This window comes from Lithobates pipiens, unplaced genomic scaffold (genome assembly GCF_037356315.1).
Source record: "Lithobates pipiens isolate NorthernLeopardFrog02 unplaced genomic scaffold, aLitPip1_a1.2 Scaffold_1, whole genome shotgun sequence".
In the NCBI taxonomy this organism is placed as follows: Eukaryota; Metazoa; Chordata; class Amphibia; order Anura; family Ranidae; genus Lithobates; species Lithobates pipiens.
Genome location: NW_027507685.1, coordinates 108,091,905 through 108,106,731, shown reverse-complemented (window position 1 = coordinate 108,106,731; position 14,827 = coordinate 108,091,905). Strand labels below are relative to the sequence as shown.

The 14,827-nt window shown below is 41.5% G+C and overlaps 1 protein-coding gene across 1 annotated transcript in view; it reads right to left on the bottom strand.

Moving 5' to 3' along the window:
• Positions 1 to 14,827, bottom strand: part of CACNA1F (calcium voltage-gated channel subunit alpha1 F) — a 287,992-nt gene that overhangs the window by 37,622 nt on the left and 235,543 nt on the right. The window contains exons 34-39 of the mRNA XM_077472367.1: positions 13,147 to 13,275; positions 10,021 to 10,086; positions 9,833 to 9,924; positions 9,145 to 9,304; positions 6,231 to 6,358; positions 1,235 to 1,331 (exon numbers count right to left, since the gene is read on the bottom strand). Coding sequence (XP_077328493.1) covers positions 1,235 to 1,331; positions 6,231 to 6,358; positions 9,145 to 9,304; positions 9,833 to 9,924; positions 10,021 to 10,086; positions 13,147 to 13,275 — 672 coding nt within the window. The remainder of the gene's footprint in view (positions 1 to 1,234; positions 1,332 to 6,230; positions 6,359 to 9,144; positions 9,305 to 9,832; positions 9,925 to 10,020; positions 10,087 to 13,146; positions 13,276 to 14,827) is intronic.

Below are 14,827 nucleotides of genomic sequence, written 5' to 3'. Positions count from 1 at the left end.
TATTTGTGCCTTTCCCTTACCCCTCACACCTCTTCCATCCCCTTTCTCTCTCTCTCTCTTTCTCTCTCATCCTCCCCCTCTCTCTTTAATTGAATTTGTTATAACAAAAAATAGTTTGCATTTTTATTTATTTATTGTTTGTAAAAGTCCCCACCAAAATCCTCAGCACCAGGCCCCTGATGTTCTTAATCTGGCCCTGCACGGGGGGACCTAGTGAATGACCTGCAGAGAGCTGGGACCAACATAACAAAGGCTACCATCAGTAACACACCACGCTGCCAGGGACTCAGATCCTGCGGTGCCAGACGTGTCCCCCTGCTTAAGCCAGTACATGTCTGGGTCCATCTGAGGTTTGCTAGAGAGCATTTGGATGATCCAGAAGAGGATTGGGAGAATGTCAGATGGTCGGATGAAACCAAAGTAGAACTGTTTGGTAGAAACACAACTCGTCTTTGGAGGAGAGAGAATGCCGAGTTGCAACCAAAGACCACCATACCTACTGTGAAGCATGGGGGTGGCAACATTATGCTTTGGGGCTGTTTCTCTGCAAAGGGAACAGGACGACTGATCCGTGTACATGAAAGAATGAATGGGGCCATGTATCGTGAGATCTTTGAGTGCAAACCTCCTCCCATCAGCAAGGGCATTGAAGATGAAACTTGGCTGGGTCTTTCAGCATGACAATGAAAACAAAAAAAGAAAGTATCCCCAAAGTGGGGTTTTTTAACAGCGTAAATTACCTGTGGAGGCTAGTATATGTATATATGGAAATAAATACTGACATGTGGCAAGAAACTAATAAGCATGACAATGATCCCAAACACACCACCTGGGCAACCAAGGAGTGGCTTCTTAAGAAACATTTCAAGGTCCTGGAGTGGCCTAGCCAGTCTCCAGATCTCAACCCCCATAGAAAACCTTTGGAGGGAGTTGAAAGTCCATGTTGCCCAGCTACTGCCCAAAAACATCACTGCTCTAAAGGAGATCTGCATGGAGGACATGGAGGCCAACATACCAGCAACAGTGTGTGACAACCTGGATTTGTTTCCACATTTTGTCTCTCGTAGTTGAGGTCTACCTATGATGACAATTACAGCCCTCTCTCAGCTTTTTAAGTGGGAGAACTTGCACAATTGGTGGCTGACTAAATACTTTTTTTGCCCCACTGTATAATTTTGTCAACTATGTCAGCGTATATCTTCAGACAGGTCCCGGTTTTATGTTTTATATTTACCTTACACGCCACGCGGTGCGGGCACAGCTTGCCGAATCCCAGGGGAGGCTGGATGCGACGTAGTAAGGTCACCACATCCAAATGTTTAATACGGCCCCTAAAGAGAAAACAAAGAGAAAGCAAAGAAATATTAAAACAAAAAAAATATAATAATAAAAAATAAAACAAATAAAAATAATATAAAATCAAACAGAAACGATCCAAATAACTTCATTCAAATTTACAAAAAATACAAAAAGTGATTTAAAACAATATAAAAACTGTGCCATACATCAGTTTCCTCCCACACTCCAAAGAAAAGAGAGGTTTGTTGGCCCTAGTTGGTGTATGAGTGATAGGGACCTTAGAAGGCAAGCTACTTGAAGGCAGAGACTGGGGGGAACGCACAGAATATATGTAAAATGTTGACTATGACCCTACGAACACCATCCCTACAGTCATTTTAAAAAAGAAGCAAAAAAAAAGAGAAAAACACAAAAACCTCAACAAAAATTATTGACCATACTGGACTTTTTAGGCATAGATGTACATTATATATATAAAAAGAGAAAAGAGGGGAGGAAAAAGGAATAATAATTTAAAACTGTTTTTATTTTTCTAAAAAGGGAAAAAACACACCAAATCTCAATATTTCATATCCTGTCTAGTATATTAGAGGTATATCAAATTCTGTATATATTCCGATACACATCCAATCATAGGAGCATTAAAGAAAAATTGCCACTCAATACAGAAACCAGTTTGTATAGACAGGATAACAATTGAAGAACAGATCAAAGATATTCTGATGCTCTACACGTTTTGCGTTCATCGTAACGCTTCCTCAGGAGCTTAACATTTTTATTTCTTTGGATAGCCCAAAAAAGAACAAAAGAAAAGAAAGGGTGCCTCTACAGGAGTAGAGTGGTATATGATATTAACATCAGACCATTGTATGTAGAGGAGCCCACAGATGAACAAGGAACTCCAAACGTATATATATATATATATATATATATATATATATATATATATATATATATATATATATATATATATATATATATATATATATATATAAAGCGACAGAAGAAGATGGTGTGAGCCGTAATCTTCTATTAGTCCGGTCAGATATCCCAAAGTGCCTTTCCACTGGGTATAGTCCAGATTTTACGGTATCATTGAGGGAGAGGGGGAACAGCAAGACCCCTCAATCACCTTCTTACTTCAACCGTCGGGCTACAGTCACACACGGAGGTGGAAACATGATGCTTTGGGGCCGTTTCTCTGCTAAAGGTACAGGCCAACTTTGCCGCATTGAGGGGCCAATGGACGGTGGCCATGTATTGTAAAATCTTGGATGAGAGCCTTCTTCCCTCAGCCAGAACACTGAAGATGGGTCGTAGATGGGTCTTCCAGCATGACAATTAAAACCAGTTCCCCCACAAACGGGGTTTTTAGGCAGCAAGAGACAGTAATAGAAGCCAATAGAAGTAGTATAAAAGGTATTTTAGTATTGTTTGGTAAAAACAAACATGAGCTTCACCTGAACATTTGTATAACAGACAAAATCATGTGTATAAGGTACATATAATGTCACATGGAAGTATATTAACAGACACAGCTATATGTTACACTGTATGGGTTAGTAGCAGTGAAAACATGAATCTAGCTGTATGTTACACTGTGTAGGTTAGTAACAGTGAAAGCATGAATCTAACGCGTTTCAACCCCAAAGGGGGTCTTCTTCAGAGATGATAGTCCGATGATGTACTTCCAGGTAGGTAAGGTGGATTATAGTACTTCGGATAGAATTCCCCCAGAGGGCAATGTCCCAATTTCCTTTACGCAACTGGAGTGGTACCTGGTCCATATGTGTCGCCAGACCGTCAGGGGGAAGAGGAGACAACGTCACAAGCCCACTGACGTGACTCGCGGGAAGTCACACAAATGCCTTGCCCCCCAGAAAAGAGAAGAATCCGGGGGGTAGGTGCGAGTAAGGGTACCGCGATGATATGGTGGGTCACACCAAACAACAGGTGCAGGTTTCTTTCCCCCTGGGTAAATGTAACATTTACCCAGGGGGAAAGAAACCTGCACCTGTTGTTTCTTCTCTTTTCTGGGGGGCAAGGCATTTGTGTGACTTCCCGCGAGTCACGTCAGTGGGCTTGTGACGTTGTCTCCTCTTCCCCCTGACGGTCTGGCGACACATATGGACCAGGTACCACTCCAGTTGCGTAAAGGAAATTGGGACATTGCCCTCTGGGGGAATTCTATCCGAAGTACTATAATCCACCTTACCTACCTGGAAGTACATCATCGGACTATCATCTCTGAAGAAGACCCCCTTTGGGGTTGAAACGCGTTAGATTCATGCTTTCACTGTTACTAACCTACACAGTGTAACATACAGCTAGATTCATGTTTTCACTGCTACTAACCCATACAGTGTAACATATAGCTGTGTCTGTTAATATACTTCCATGTGACATTATATGTACCTTATACACATGATTTTGTCTGTTATACAAATGTTCAGGTGAAGCTCATGTTTGTTTTTACCAAACAATACTAAAATACCTTTTATACTACTTCTATTGGCTTCTATTACTGTCTCTTGCTGCCTAAAAACCCCATTTGTGGGGGAACTGGTTTTATTTGTATCTACTTGGGGTGAGCAGCACCCTCCTAGCTCTTTGTAGCACTGTGTTTTTCTTTGATTGTCTTCCAGCATGACAATGACCCAAAACATACCACCAAGTCAACAAAGGAGTGGTTCAAGAAAAAACACATTGAAGATCATGTAGTGGCCTAGCCAGTCTCCAGACCTTAATCCTGTAGAAAATGTATGGAGGGAGCTGAAACTTCGAGTTGCCAAGAAACCTTAAGGATTTAGAGAAGATCTGTAAAGAAGAGTGAACCAAAAACCCTCCTGAGATGTGTACAAACCTGGTCACCAACTACAAGAAACGTCTGACCTCTGTGCTCACCAACAAGGGTTTCTCCACCAACTACTAAGTCATGTTTTTCTTGGGGATAAAATACTTATTTTATTCCCTGAAGTCCATTTATAACATTCGTATTGTGTGTTTTTTCTGGAGTTTTGGTTGATATTCAGTCTCTAACATAAAAAAAACACCAATGATAAAAATTATAGACCCCCTCATTTCTTTGTAAGTGGGCAAACATGCACAATCTGCAGGAGATCCAATCATTATTTACCCCAGTGTATGTATGTATATATACACATAAATATATATATATATATATATATATATATATATATATATATATACACACACAGTGCCTTGAAAAAGTATTCATACCCCTTGACATCTTCCACATTTTGTCATGTTACAACCAAAAACTTAAATGTATTTTATTGGGATTTTATGTGATAGACCAACACAAAGTGGTACATAATTGTGAAGTGGAGGGAAAATGATAAATGATACAAATAAATATGTAAAAAGTGTGGGGGAGGGGCATTTGTATGGCGCCCCCTGGAGTCAATACTTTGTAGAACCCCCTTTCTCTACAAGTCTTTTTGGGGATGTCTCTATCAGCTTTGCACATCTAGAGAGGGACATTTCTGTACGTTCTTCTTTGTAAAACATCTCAAGGTCTGTCGGATGGAGAGCGTCTGAACAGCAATTTTCTTCTTGTCTTGCCACAGATTCTCAATGGGATTTAGGTCTGGACTGTGACTGGGCCATTCTAACACATGAATATGCTTTGATCTAAACCATTCCATTGTAGCTCTGGTGGGATGTTTTGGGTTGTTGTCCTGCTGGAAGGTGAACCTCCGCCCCGGTCTCAAGTCTTTTGCAGACTCTAACAGGTTTTTTTCTGAGATTGTCCTGTATTTGTCTCCATCCATCTTCCCATCAACTCTGACCAGCTTCCCTGTCCCTGCTGAAGAAAACCATCCCCACCACATAATGCTGCCACCACCATGTCTCACGGTGGGGATGGTGTGTTCAGGGTGATGTGCAGTGTTAGTTTTCCCCCACACATAGCGTTTTGCTTTTAGGCCAGAAAGTTGAATGTTGGTCTCATCTGACCAGAGCACCTTCTTCCACATGTTTGCTGTGTCCTCCACATGGCTTCTCACAAACTGCAAACAGGACTTCTTATGACTTTCTTTCACTAATGTCTTTCTTCTTGTCACTCTTCCATAAAGGGCAGATTTGTGGAGAGCACGACTAATAGTTGTCCTGTGGACAGATTCTCCCACCTGAGCTGTGGATCTCTGCAGCTCCTCCAGAGTTACCATGGACCTCTTGGCTCTTCTCTGATGAATGCTCTCCTTGCTCGGCCGGTCAGTTTAGGTGGACGGCCATGTCTTGGTAGGTTTGCGGTTGTGCCATACTCTTTCCATTTTCCGATGATGAATTGAACAGAGCTCCGAGGAGATGGTCAAAGCTTGGGAGATTTCTTTATAACCTAACCCTGCTTTATCCTTCTCCACAACTTTATCCCTGACCTGTCTGGTGTGTTCCTTGGCCTTCATGATGCTGTTTGTTCACTAAGGTTCTCTAACAAACCTATGAGGGCTTCACAGAACAGCTGTATTTATACTGAGATTAATTTACACACAGGTGGACTCTATTTACTAATTAGGTGACTTCTGAAGGCAATTGGCTCCTCTAGATTTTAGTTAGGGGTATCAGAGTAAAGGGGGTGCCATACAAATGCCCCCCCCCCCACACACACTTTTCAGATATTTATTTGTATCATTTATCATTTTCTTTCACGATTATGTGCCACTTTGTGTTGGTCCATCATATAAAATCCCAATAAAATACATTTACGTTTTTGATTGTAACATGACAAAATGTGGGAAATGTCAAGGGGTATGAATACTTTTCAAATGTAAATAGTAATATAGATATATAGAAAAATATATATTTATTTTATGATCATATAAGCACCACCCACTACAGAAAACTACAGAAGGGGGCGGAGACAAGACCAGTCACCCTTCACAATCACACTTTTTTTTTTTTATACTCACTTGGCCTCCGGGTCATATTCAGACCAGATCCTTTTAAACTCATCCAAATGATGGGGGCCCAGAATAGACCAATCTCTGGTCAGATAATCAAAATTATCCATAATGACGGCTACAAACAGGTTAATAATCTGAAATCGGTAAAATGGAAAAAATACAAATAAATAAATAAAAAAAGATCACTCAGGCATACAGTATAATCAGTTTAAATCTAGTTTACATTTAGTACATAGCTCTGTATTGCGGGGTGCTCTGGCCTCTATGGGAGTGTAATAATAGATTTCTGCTCACTGTTTTGTGCTCTGAATACCAAACGGGAGCTGAAATGCTTTAGGCAGATACTAGCTTATAATACAGGAAATACATTACAGTCTATTAATATCTCAGCATTTCCCGCAGCCATCGCAAATAATCCCCTATCATGTGTCCAATAGGTTTATTTCCTATGATCATTGGCTCCACCTATTGGCCATAATGCAAATTCCTAAATATCTTAATCAGGAAAATACCGCATTACGGTCACTAGATGGCGCTGACGATCATAGGAAATAAACATATTAGCCACATTACAGGGATTAGTTGTAAAGGAGGGGCGAATGCTGTTTTTTTTTTTATTAGTCATTGAGATGCATTAGGTGACACTATATTTTTACAAAAATAATAATAATACTTATAACATATATATTATTATTCTTGTTGACATACATACATACATACATACATACATATATATATATATATTGTATATCTCTATATAATATGAATATCTCTATATAATTTCTATTTATAATTTTTATTAATATAGCTATATAATAGAAAATATTTTATAAAGTGTATATATATATATATATATATATATATATATATATATATAAATTATATATTTTTTAATATGAATAATATATTATATATTAACAATTTCAGAATCTATATATAGATAGATACATAGATAGATATAGATCTATAAATATATATATATATATATATATATATATATACACATATATATCTCTATCTCTATCTCTATATCTCTATATATATATATATATATATATATATATATATATATATATATATATATATATATATATATACATACATATATACATATATATATATATATATATATACACATATATACATATACACACACACACATATATGAATATATTAACATATATTAATTATATATGTTTTAATATTATTAAATATATATTTATATATATATATATCAATTATATATTTTTTTAATATTAATAATATATTATTATATATTAACAACTTCAGAAAGGATTGGCCCCTTTAAAGCGAGTTCCACCCAAAAATGGAACTTCCACGTATCCAGTTCCTCCACCCCCTTCGGTGTAACATTTGGGAAGGGGGGGGGAGCAGATACCTCTCTAATCCAGGTATTTTCTCCCACTTCCCACAAAAGAGCGCCTCAGATTCTGCGACAATCTGTGCCAAGTCCCCCCCCCCCCACACCACCCCTGTCTTCTGGTAGACACACAGGTCCCAGAAGCAGCAGCAGAGACCAGTCAGGACACGCAATGCGACTCGCGCATGCGCAGTTGGGAGCCAGGCTGTGAAGCCGCAAGGCTTCACTTCCTGATTCCCTTACTGAAGATAGCGGTACCTCCACCCAGGAGCCGAGGGATGGGTTTGGCTTCGGGTGAGGACATTGTGGGCGCCCTGGACAGGTAAGTGTCCTTATTTTAAAAGTCAGCAGCAGCAGTATTTGTAGCTGCTGACTTTTAATTTTTTTCTTTCGCCCGAACTCCGCTTTAATGACCAGGCAACTGACAATTGCGCTGTCGTGCGACGCTTTTTTCCCACCAATAGAGCTTTCTTTTGGTGGTATTTGATCATCTCTGCGGTTTTTATTTTTTTGTACTATAAACAAAAAAAAAGCGTCAATTTTGAAAAAAAAAAAAATAACACAATATTTTTTACTTTTTGCTATAATAAATATCCCATTTAAAAAACAAACAAAAACAAATGTATTCATCAGTTTAGGCCAATATGTATTGTTATACATATTTTTGGGGGAAAAAAAGCGCAATAAGAGCATATTGATTGATTTGTGCAAAAATAGGGGATAGATTTATGGCACTTTTATTATTATTTTATTTTTACTAGTAATGTCAGCGATCTGCGACTTTTAGCGGAACAGCGACATTGCGGCGGATAGAACGGACCAGCGATATTTATACAGCGATCAGAGATAAAAAATAGCCACTGATTACTGTATAAATGTCACTGGCAGGGAAGGGGTTAAGCCTAGGGGGGCGATCAAGGGGTTAAGTGTGTCCCCTAGGGAGGTGTTTTCTAACTGTAGGGGGCAGTGTATTGACTGGAAGTAGAGAGACATCGCTAGATCACAAAATCACTAGAAATAGCAGATCTGTCTCTCCTCTCTCTGACAGAACAGGGGATCTGTCTGTTTACATTGCCAGATCCCCCCTTTCTCTCTCTCTCTCTCTCTCTGGAGAGATCATGGGTGCTCAGCAGATACTACGTCATGCGGCACCTACGTCACGAGGTGGGCGCTCATACGCACCCGTCTGCTATGGCTATTTAAAGGGCAGATGTACAGCTACAGCGATTTGCCCAGGAGAGCCAACCTGCCGCAGTATAATGACGGCAGCTGGTCGGCAACTGGTTAATTATTTACACATATATATATATATATATATATAACAAAATCTAAAATATTTTATAAAGTGCGTGTGTGTATAAATTTTTTATATATATATATATATATATATATATATATATATACACACACACATACACACACATATATATATATACATAGAGAGAGAGAATATATATATATATATATATATATATATATATATACAAGAATAATAATAAATATATAGACATAGATGTTATAAATATCTTCTCCACTTACCAGAAAGGCGCAGAGCATGAAGAAGCTGATGAAATACACGATGGCGAAGTTGCTCCCGCAGGTGAACTCTTCCTCTGGGGCAAAGTCAGATTCACTGTCGCACCTCTTGCCCGGCAAGCTGGCCAACATGATCTCCTGCCAGGCCTCCCCCGTGGCACACCTAGGAAAGACAGAAGTCGCAACGATTTCAAAGCCGCAAGGTCAGTGCGACTTGGTTGACATCTGTGTGACACTCCTCATGCACAAATGTCTATGCAAGTCGCACCCGAAACTGCATATAAATAGTGCAGGAACTTTTTCTTTTTTAGAAACTGGTGTGGCACCGCAAAGTCGGCGTCACACCAATTTGAACGGTTCCATTGCCAACAATAGGGTGCGAGTTGGACCTGTTGCACCGGTGTGAATGTGGGGGGGGGGGGGTCTGAATTATACAGCCCTTAAGCCACATAAGAGTTGGACTAGAGTAGTGCAGGAACTAAAGTCGCACACACCTGAACCGTACTCATTGGGAAAAATGGAGTGAGACTCGTCGCGCGACTTTGGGGGTGCCAAAATCGCATTGACAAGTCACACAAGCCTGAATGTGACCTAATAGAGGAAGAAGAGACCGCTGAACCCCGGACCATACAAGGATATATTAGTGGCATTTTTCTTGACCTTTATTCGCTATGACGTGGCGGGAAGGTACCTGAAGAGCAGCAGCACGGCCTGGGGGAAGGTCTGAAAGTTGTTGTTGCGGTTGATCTGCGTTCCATCCTGCATGGCGATTTTGCCGAATGTCTATACAGAAGAAAACGAAAAGGCGAGGACGTGAGCGGTGGGATCACACCGAGGAATGGAGAAGATCTGAGGCTCACATGAGGCCGACTGACTCACCTGCATGCCGATGACGGCGTAGATAAAAAATATCATCGCAATCAGGAGAGCGACATATGGCAACGCCTGCAGAAGAAAGAGACAAGCCACGAGATCTTCAGAACATTTTGTATAATTCTTTATAAAGCAGATTAGAGGAACGTTACAGACTGTATCTGGCAAGATTTGTCCTCCGCCCATCTAAAACCAGCACCTGGCAGATTCCTCACAACCCGCCCCCCCAAGCAAAGCATGCAGGTTGCCTACTTTGTCACCTACTATGACCAGTGGTGGTCAGTGTATGGACTTCCTGGCCATACTTTAGCAGATATACTGCTACAGGGCGGCCGTTCTGTGCAAAATCCCATCTACATTATATCAAAAGTATTGGGACACCTGCTTTTACACGCACAAACTTTAATGGCATCCCCAGTCTTAGACCCTAGGGTTTAATATTGAGTTGGCCCACCCTTTGCAGCTATAACAGCTTCAACTCTTCTGGGAAGGTTGTCCACAAGGTTTAGGAGTGTGTCTATGGGAATGTTTGACCGTTCTTCCAGAAGAGCATTTGTGAGGTCAGGCACTGATCTTGGACGAGAAGACCTGGCTCGCACTTTCTGCTCTAATTCATCACCAAAGGTGTTCTATCGGGTTGAGGTCAGGACTCTGTATAGACCAGTCAAGTTCCTCCACCCCAAACTCGCTCATCCATGGTGGTCATGGGACAACGGTGATGTTCTACTGGGTAGATTTGATCAGGGTAAGAGTGGCATGATCAAAGAGGTTGGTGTTGGACGAGAAGGCCTGGAGAAGGTCTCTACTCGAATTCATCCCAAAGGTGCTATATCAGGTTGAGGTCAGGCCAGTCAAGTTCCTCCACCCCAAACTTGCTCATTCATGTCTTTATGGACCTTGCTTTGTGCACTGGTCCAAATTATTTGGAGGAGGGGGGATTATGGTGTGGGGGTGTTTCTCAGGGGGTTGGGCTTGGCCCCTTAGTTGCCAGTGAAGAGAACTCTTAAGGTGTCAGAATACCAAGAAATTGTGGACAATTTCATGCTCCCAACTTTGTGGGAACAGTTTGGGGATGGCCCCTTCCTGTGAGCGAGTTTGGGGTGGAGGAACTTGACTGGCCTGCACAGAGTCCTGACCTCAACCCGATAGAACACCTTTGGGATGAATTAGAGCGGAGACTGCAAGCCAGGCCTTCTCATCCATCAGTACGTGACCTCACAAATGCGCTTCTGGAAGAATGGTCAGGGGGGCACGCGTGCCGCCGGTGGGCCGCTTCTGCAGTGAATACTCACCGCAGAAGCCGATCTGCAGGTGCCGGGCAATGGATGTCCGCTTGTTTTGTTTAAAATTGTCAATCTTTTTTCATTTATATATTAATAAAGAACCCCACTGGTGATCAAATTTCATTAAAAGAAAGCTATATTTGTGTGAAACAAATGATATACATTTAATTTGGGTACAGCATTGCATGACAGCGCAATTTACGTTCAAAGTAACACAGTGCTGTACAAAAATGGCCTGGTCATGAAGGGGAGTAAAACCTTACAGAGCGTAAACCATCATTTTTACAAGGAATGGCATCCATTCCTGTCCCATTGTGTATAACTGTGATTGGCCACAGCTTTCACATGGTAAAGGTCCACTGTGACTGGCTCCGTACCATGTGATCATCACAATAGTACACAAAAGGCTAAGCAGGAAGGCCATTGCTTAGAACTGACATGTGATTGCTGTGATTGGTTACAGCCATCATATGGTACCGGGGCCAGGCTCAGTGGGCCGGTGCAACAGTCTGTTCTGTTGCGTCTGGTGGACACAGCAGGCCACGGGTGGCCCCTAGGGTGCACAAGAGGCACCCAAGTGGATGGACATCATAAGACATCCACGCAGGATAGCAGTGCTCCCGCCCAGCTGTATTAATACAATGAGCCTGGGCAGGAGGTGGTTAACACTTTGACCACAACAGGGAACACTTTGCATTTTCTCAAAGAAAGCAAAGCTCTCTGGATGATGTGGAGAGGCAAGGTGGTGACGTCACTATATCCAGCTCATCCTATCAGAGAGCACTTTACATTCGTTGAGAAAATGCAAATCGTCCTCAAAAATGACACCCATGTCAAATAAGTGATCTGCTGTGTTCAGTAAGCAGCGGAGCAGCCAATTGGAAGCTAGTGGAGATCACCAGAGTAGCGGTGTAGTAGCAGTGTTTGCTATGGTGACCTCTAGAGCTTCTAGAGCAGGGTTTCTCAACCAGGGTTCCTCCTGTGGTTGCTAGGGGTTCCTCAAGCAATGAGCAATTTCTGCCTCGGCTCTCAGATAAGTTCCCACTGACACCACTGATCTTTTTTGCTATCTTTAAGGGGGTAATTATTCCCAAACACCACAAGTGTAAGTAATTGGAATGGCAATGATGGCGACAGTCTACTGAAGAGGTTATAGGGACAAATTGGGTGATACATTGGGGATCTGATATTGGGCTGGTGATGTTAATGATGATGACAGTGGGATGAAGAGGGTTTCTCAACCAGGGTTTCTCAACTAGGGTTCCATGGAAATCTAGGGTTCCTCCAGAGGTTGCTAGGGGTTGCTTGAGCAATGAACAAATCCTGCCTCTCAGACAAGTTCCCATTGACACCATTCATCTTTTTAGCTATCTGTAAGAGGGTAATTCTTTCCAATGACCACAAGTGTATTGAGCATTCTTCCCACTGACCATTAAACTAATTTACCATGAGTTGTGGATATAGTAATATTTAGCAGGGGTTCCCTGAGAGCAGAATATTATTTTTAAGGGTTCCTCTGTGTTGAAAAGGTTGAGAAACACTGAATCTAGAGAGATCTCACAGGTATGGTATTTAGGTACATTGGCCTGAGCTAGCTCAAAGTAACTACGTAAAAACTGATACACCTGGAATTCAGGTTTTATGCAACACAAACCATTAGCGCACTGAAAAAGGAATACTTGAGTGTGGATGGGGTTCCTCACAATTTCCTACTCTGTCCAAAATTTCAAAAACTGTTAAGATATTTAAGATTAAATACTTGAATAGTATTTTTTTTTTTAAACTAGAGTTTAGTGTCACATTAACACTTTAAAAGTTGGTCACCAGGTTTTGACCCTAACTGCCTCACCTGGAAGGACTTAATAAAGGTCCACAGCAGTGTACGAATACCTTCCCCTTTACTCAAGAGTTTCACCAAGCGCATGACACGGAAGAGTCGGAAGAAGGTGATGGAGATTCGGGAACTGTCTTCTGAACTCTAGGAAAAAGGTTGCAAGATTATGGTTTTAATCAACATGTATGAGAATGAAAATATATATATATATAGATATGAAAAAATATGTCTGTGAAGGTTCTCCTGTACCCAGGTTATGGTATATCTAGTAGTAGTTGGTCACATCATCTGGACTTGTTCTGCAACGTTGAAGGTGTTTTGTAGCTTCTCCAAGCCACTTCTTCAGTTCATGTCAGGAAAATACCCATAAATATTCCTGTAAATGTTGGGGTATCTTCCTGAAAGTCATTGGGACTGAAGATGCAGATTGGAGAAGCTACAAAATGTCTCCAACATTACAGAACAAGTCCAGTTGAATGTGGAAAACTACTACTAAGTATGTTGTGACCACTCATATTTATGGGTTCTCATTCACCCAGGTCATGGCATATCTAGCATTGATTCTGACCTTGATCCTGCACATGATCTGGTGTCTTCCTGCTCATCTGTTACTGAACCTGGCTTGTGACCTGGTTCTGCCCTGTACTGTTCTGGGTGAAGTCGGGGTGCCGCCATCGTTGTGCTTCTATTTACCTGACACCAGCACTTCCTGTCTGAACTTCCAGGGGGGCTTGGAAAGGAATTGTAAAGGGAGGTCACTCTCATCAACTCAGGATCCTCATACAGGTACGTGACAGGGGAGGTGGAAGGAACCATTGGGTACCAAGAGTTTAACAATCCCAGATGTATCAGTTTCCCGCTGGACTTCAGAGTAATGTTTCTCTTCCGTAGAGAGGTGCTCAGAGGCACGACATTTACTATTAACTTTTTAGCACATTGTATGTTACTGGCTTTGGGAACTCTACAGCTCCAGATTACAAGTGGTGTTAAATACATAATGTGCATGCTGGCTTTAAATAAAGGCTCGCTGAAGCCGGCCAAGAGCCTGGACTCTGTCTGCCAATTTGCTTATTTACAACTACAGACTCTCTCTCTTATAGCACAGAGAGGTCCCAACTCCTGCAGGCCAGGAAAGGAAACAAAATGAATACAATAACGGTCTAGGATTCCGATCTGGGGAATCATAAAAACCACAGCTGGGGTCATGTGTGAGGTTGGGTCCTTCAATGGAACAAAATGAAATGGGGCGATTTTCTTGGAAATTTATTTGGGAAAAATACCTGACAAAGGTCACAGTGATTCATTAAATAGCAAATGAGAGCAGCCGCTGGAGTTTAGGGGCCCATTTAGACTACTTTGTTGCGTTAATGGGCGCCTAAACCCACATGCATGACCACAACACGTGCCAATATGTTACATGCATTGCCATACATTTTGAATAGCACCCCATTGCACCAAGACAATGTACCTTGGTATGGTAGTGTGTTGCGTTGCCAAATATTGTTCAAGTCTGATTTTTAGAACATTAGCGCAGTGTTTGCCTACGTAAGGTGCCACGGCACTGTGTAGTGCCATCTGGGTTTCCTCAGGGTCTCATGGGCACAGAACCTAGTTTGCTCTGGATCTGCCAGGTACCAGCTCCATAACAGTCAATGACACTCTAGGGCCAGAACACATGCCATCATTCTTTGCTATG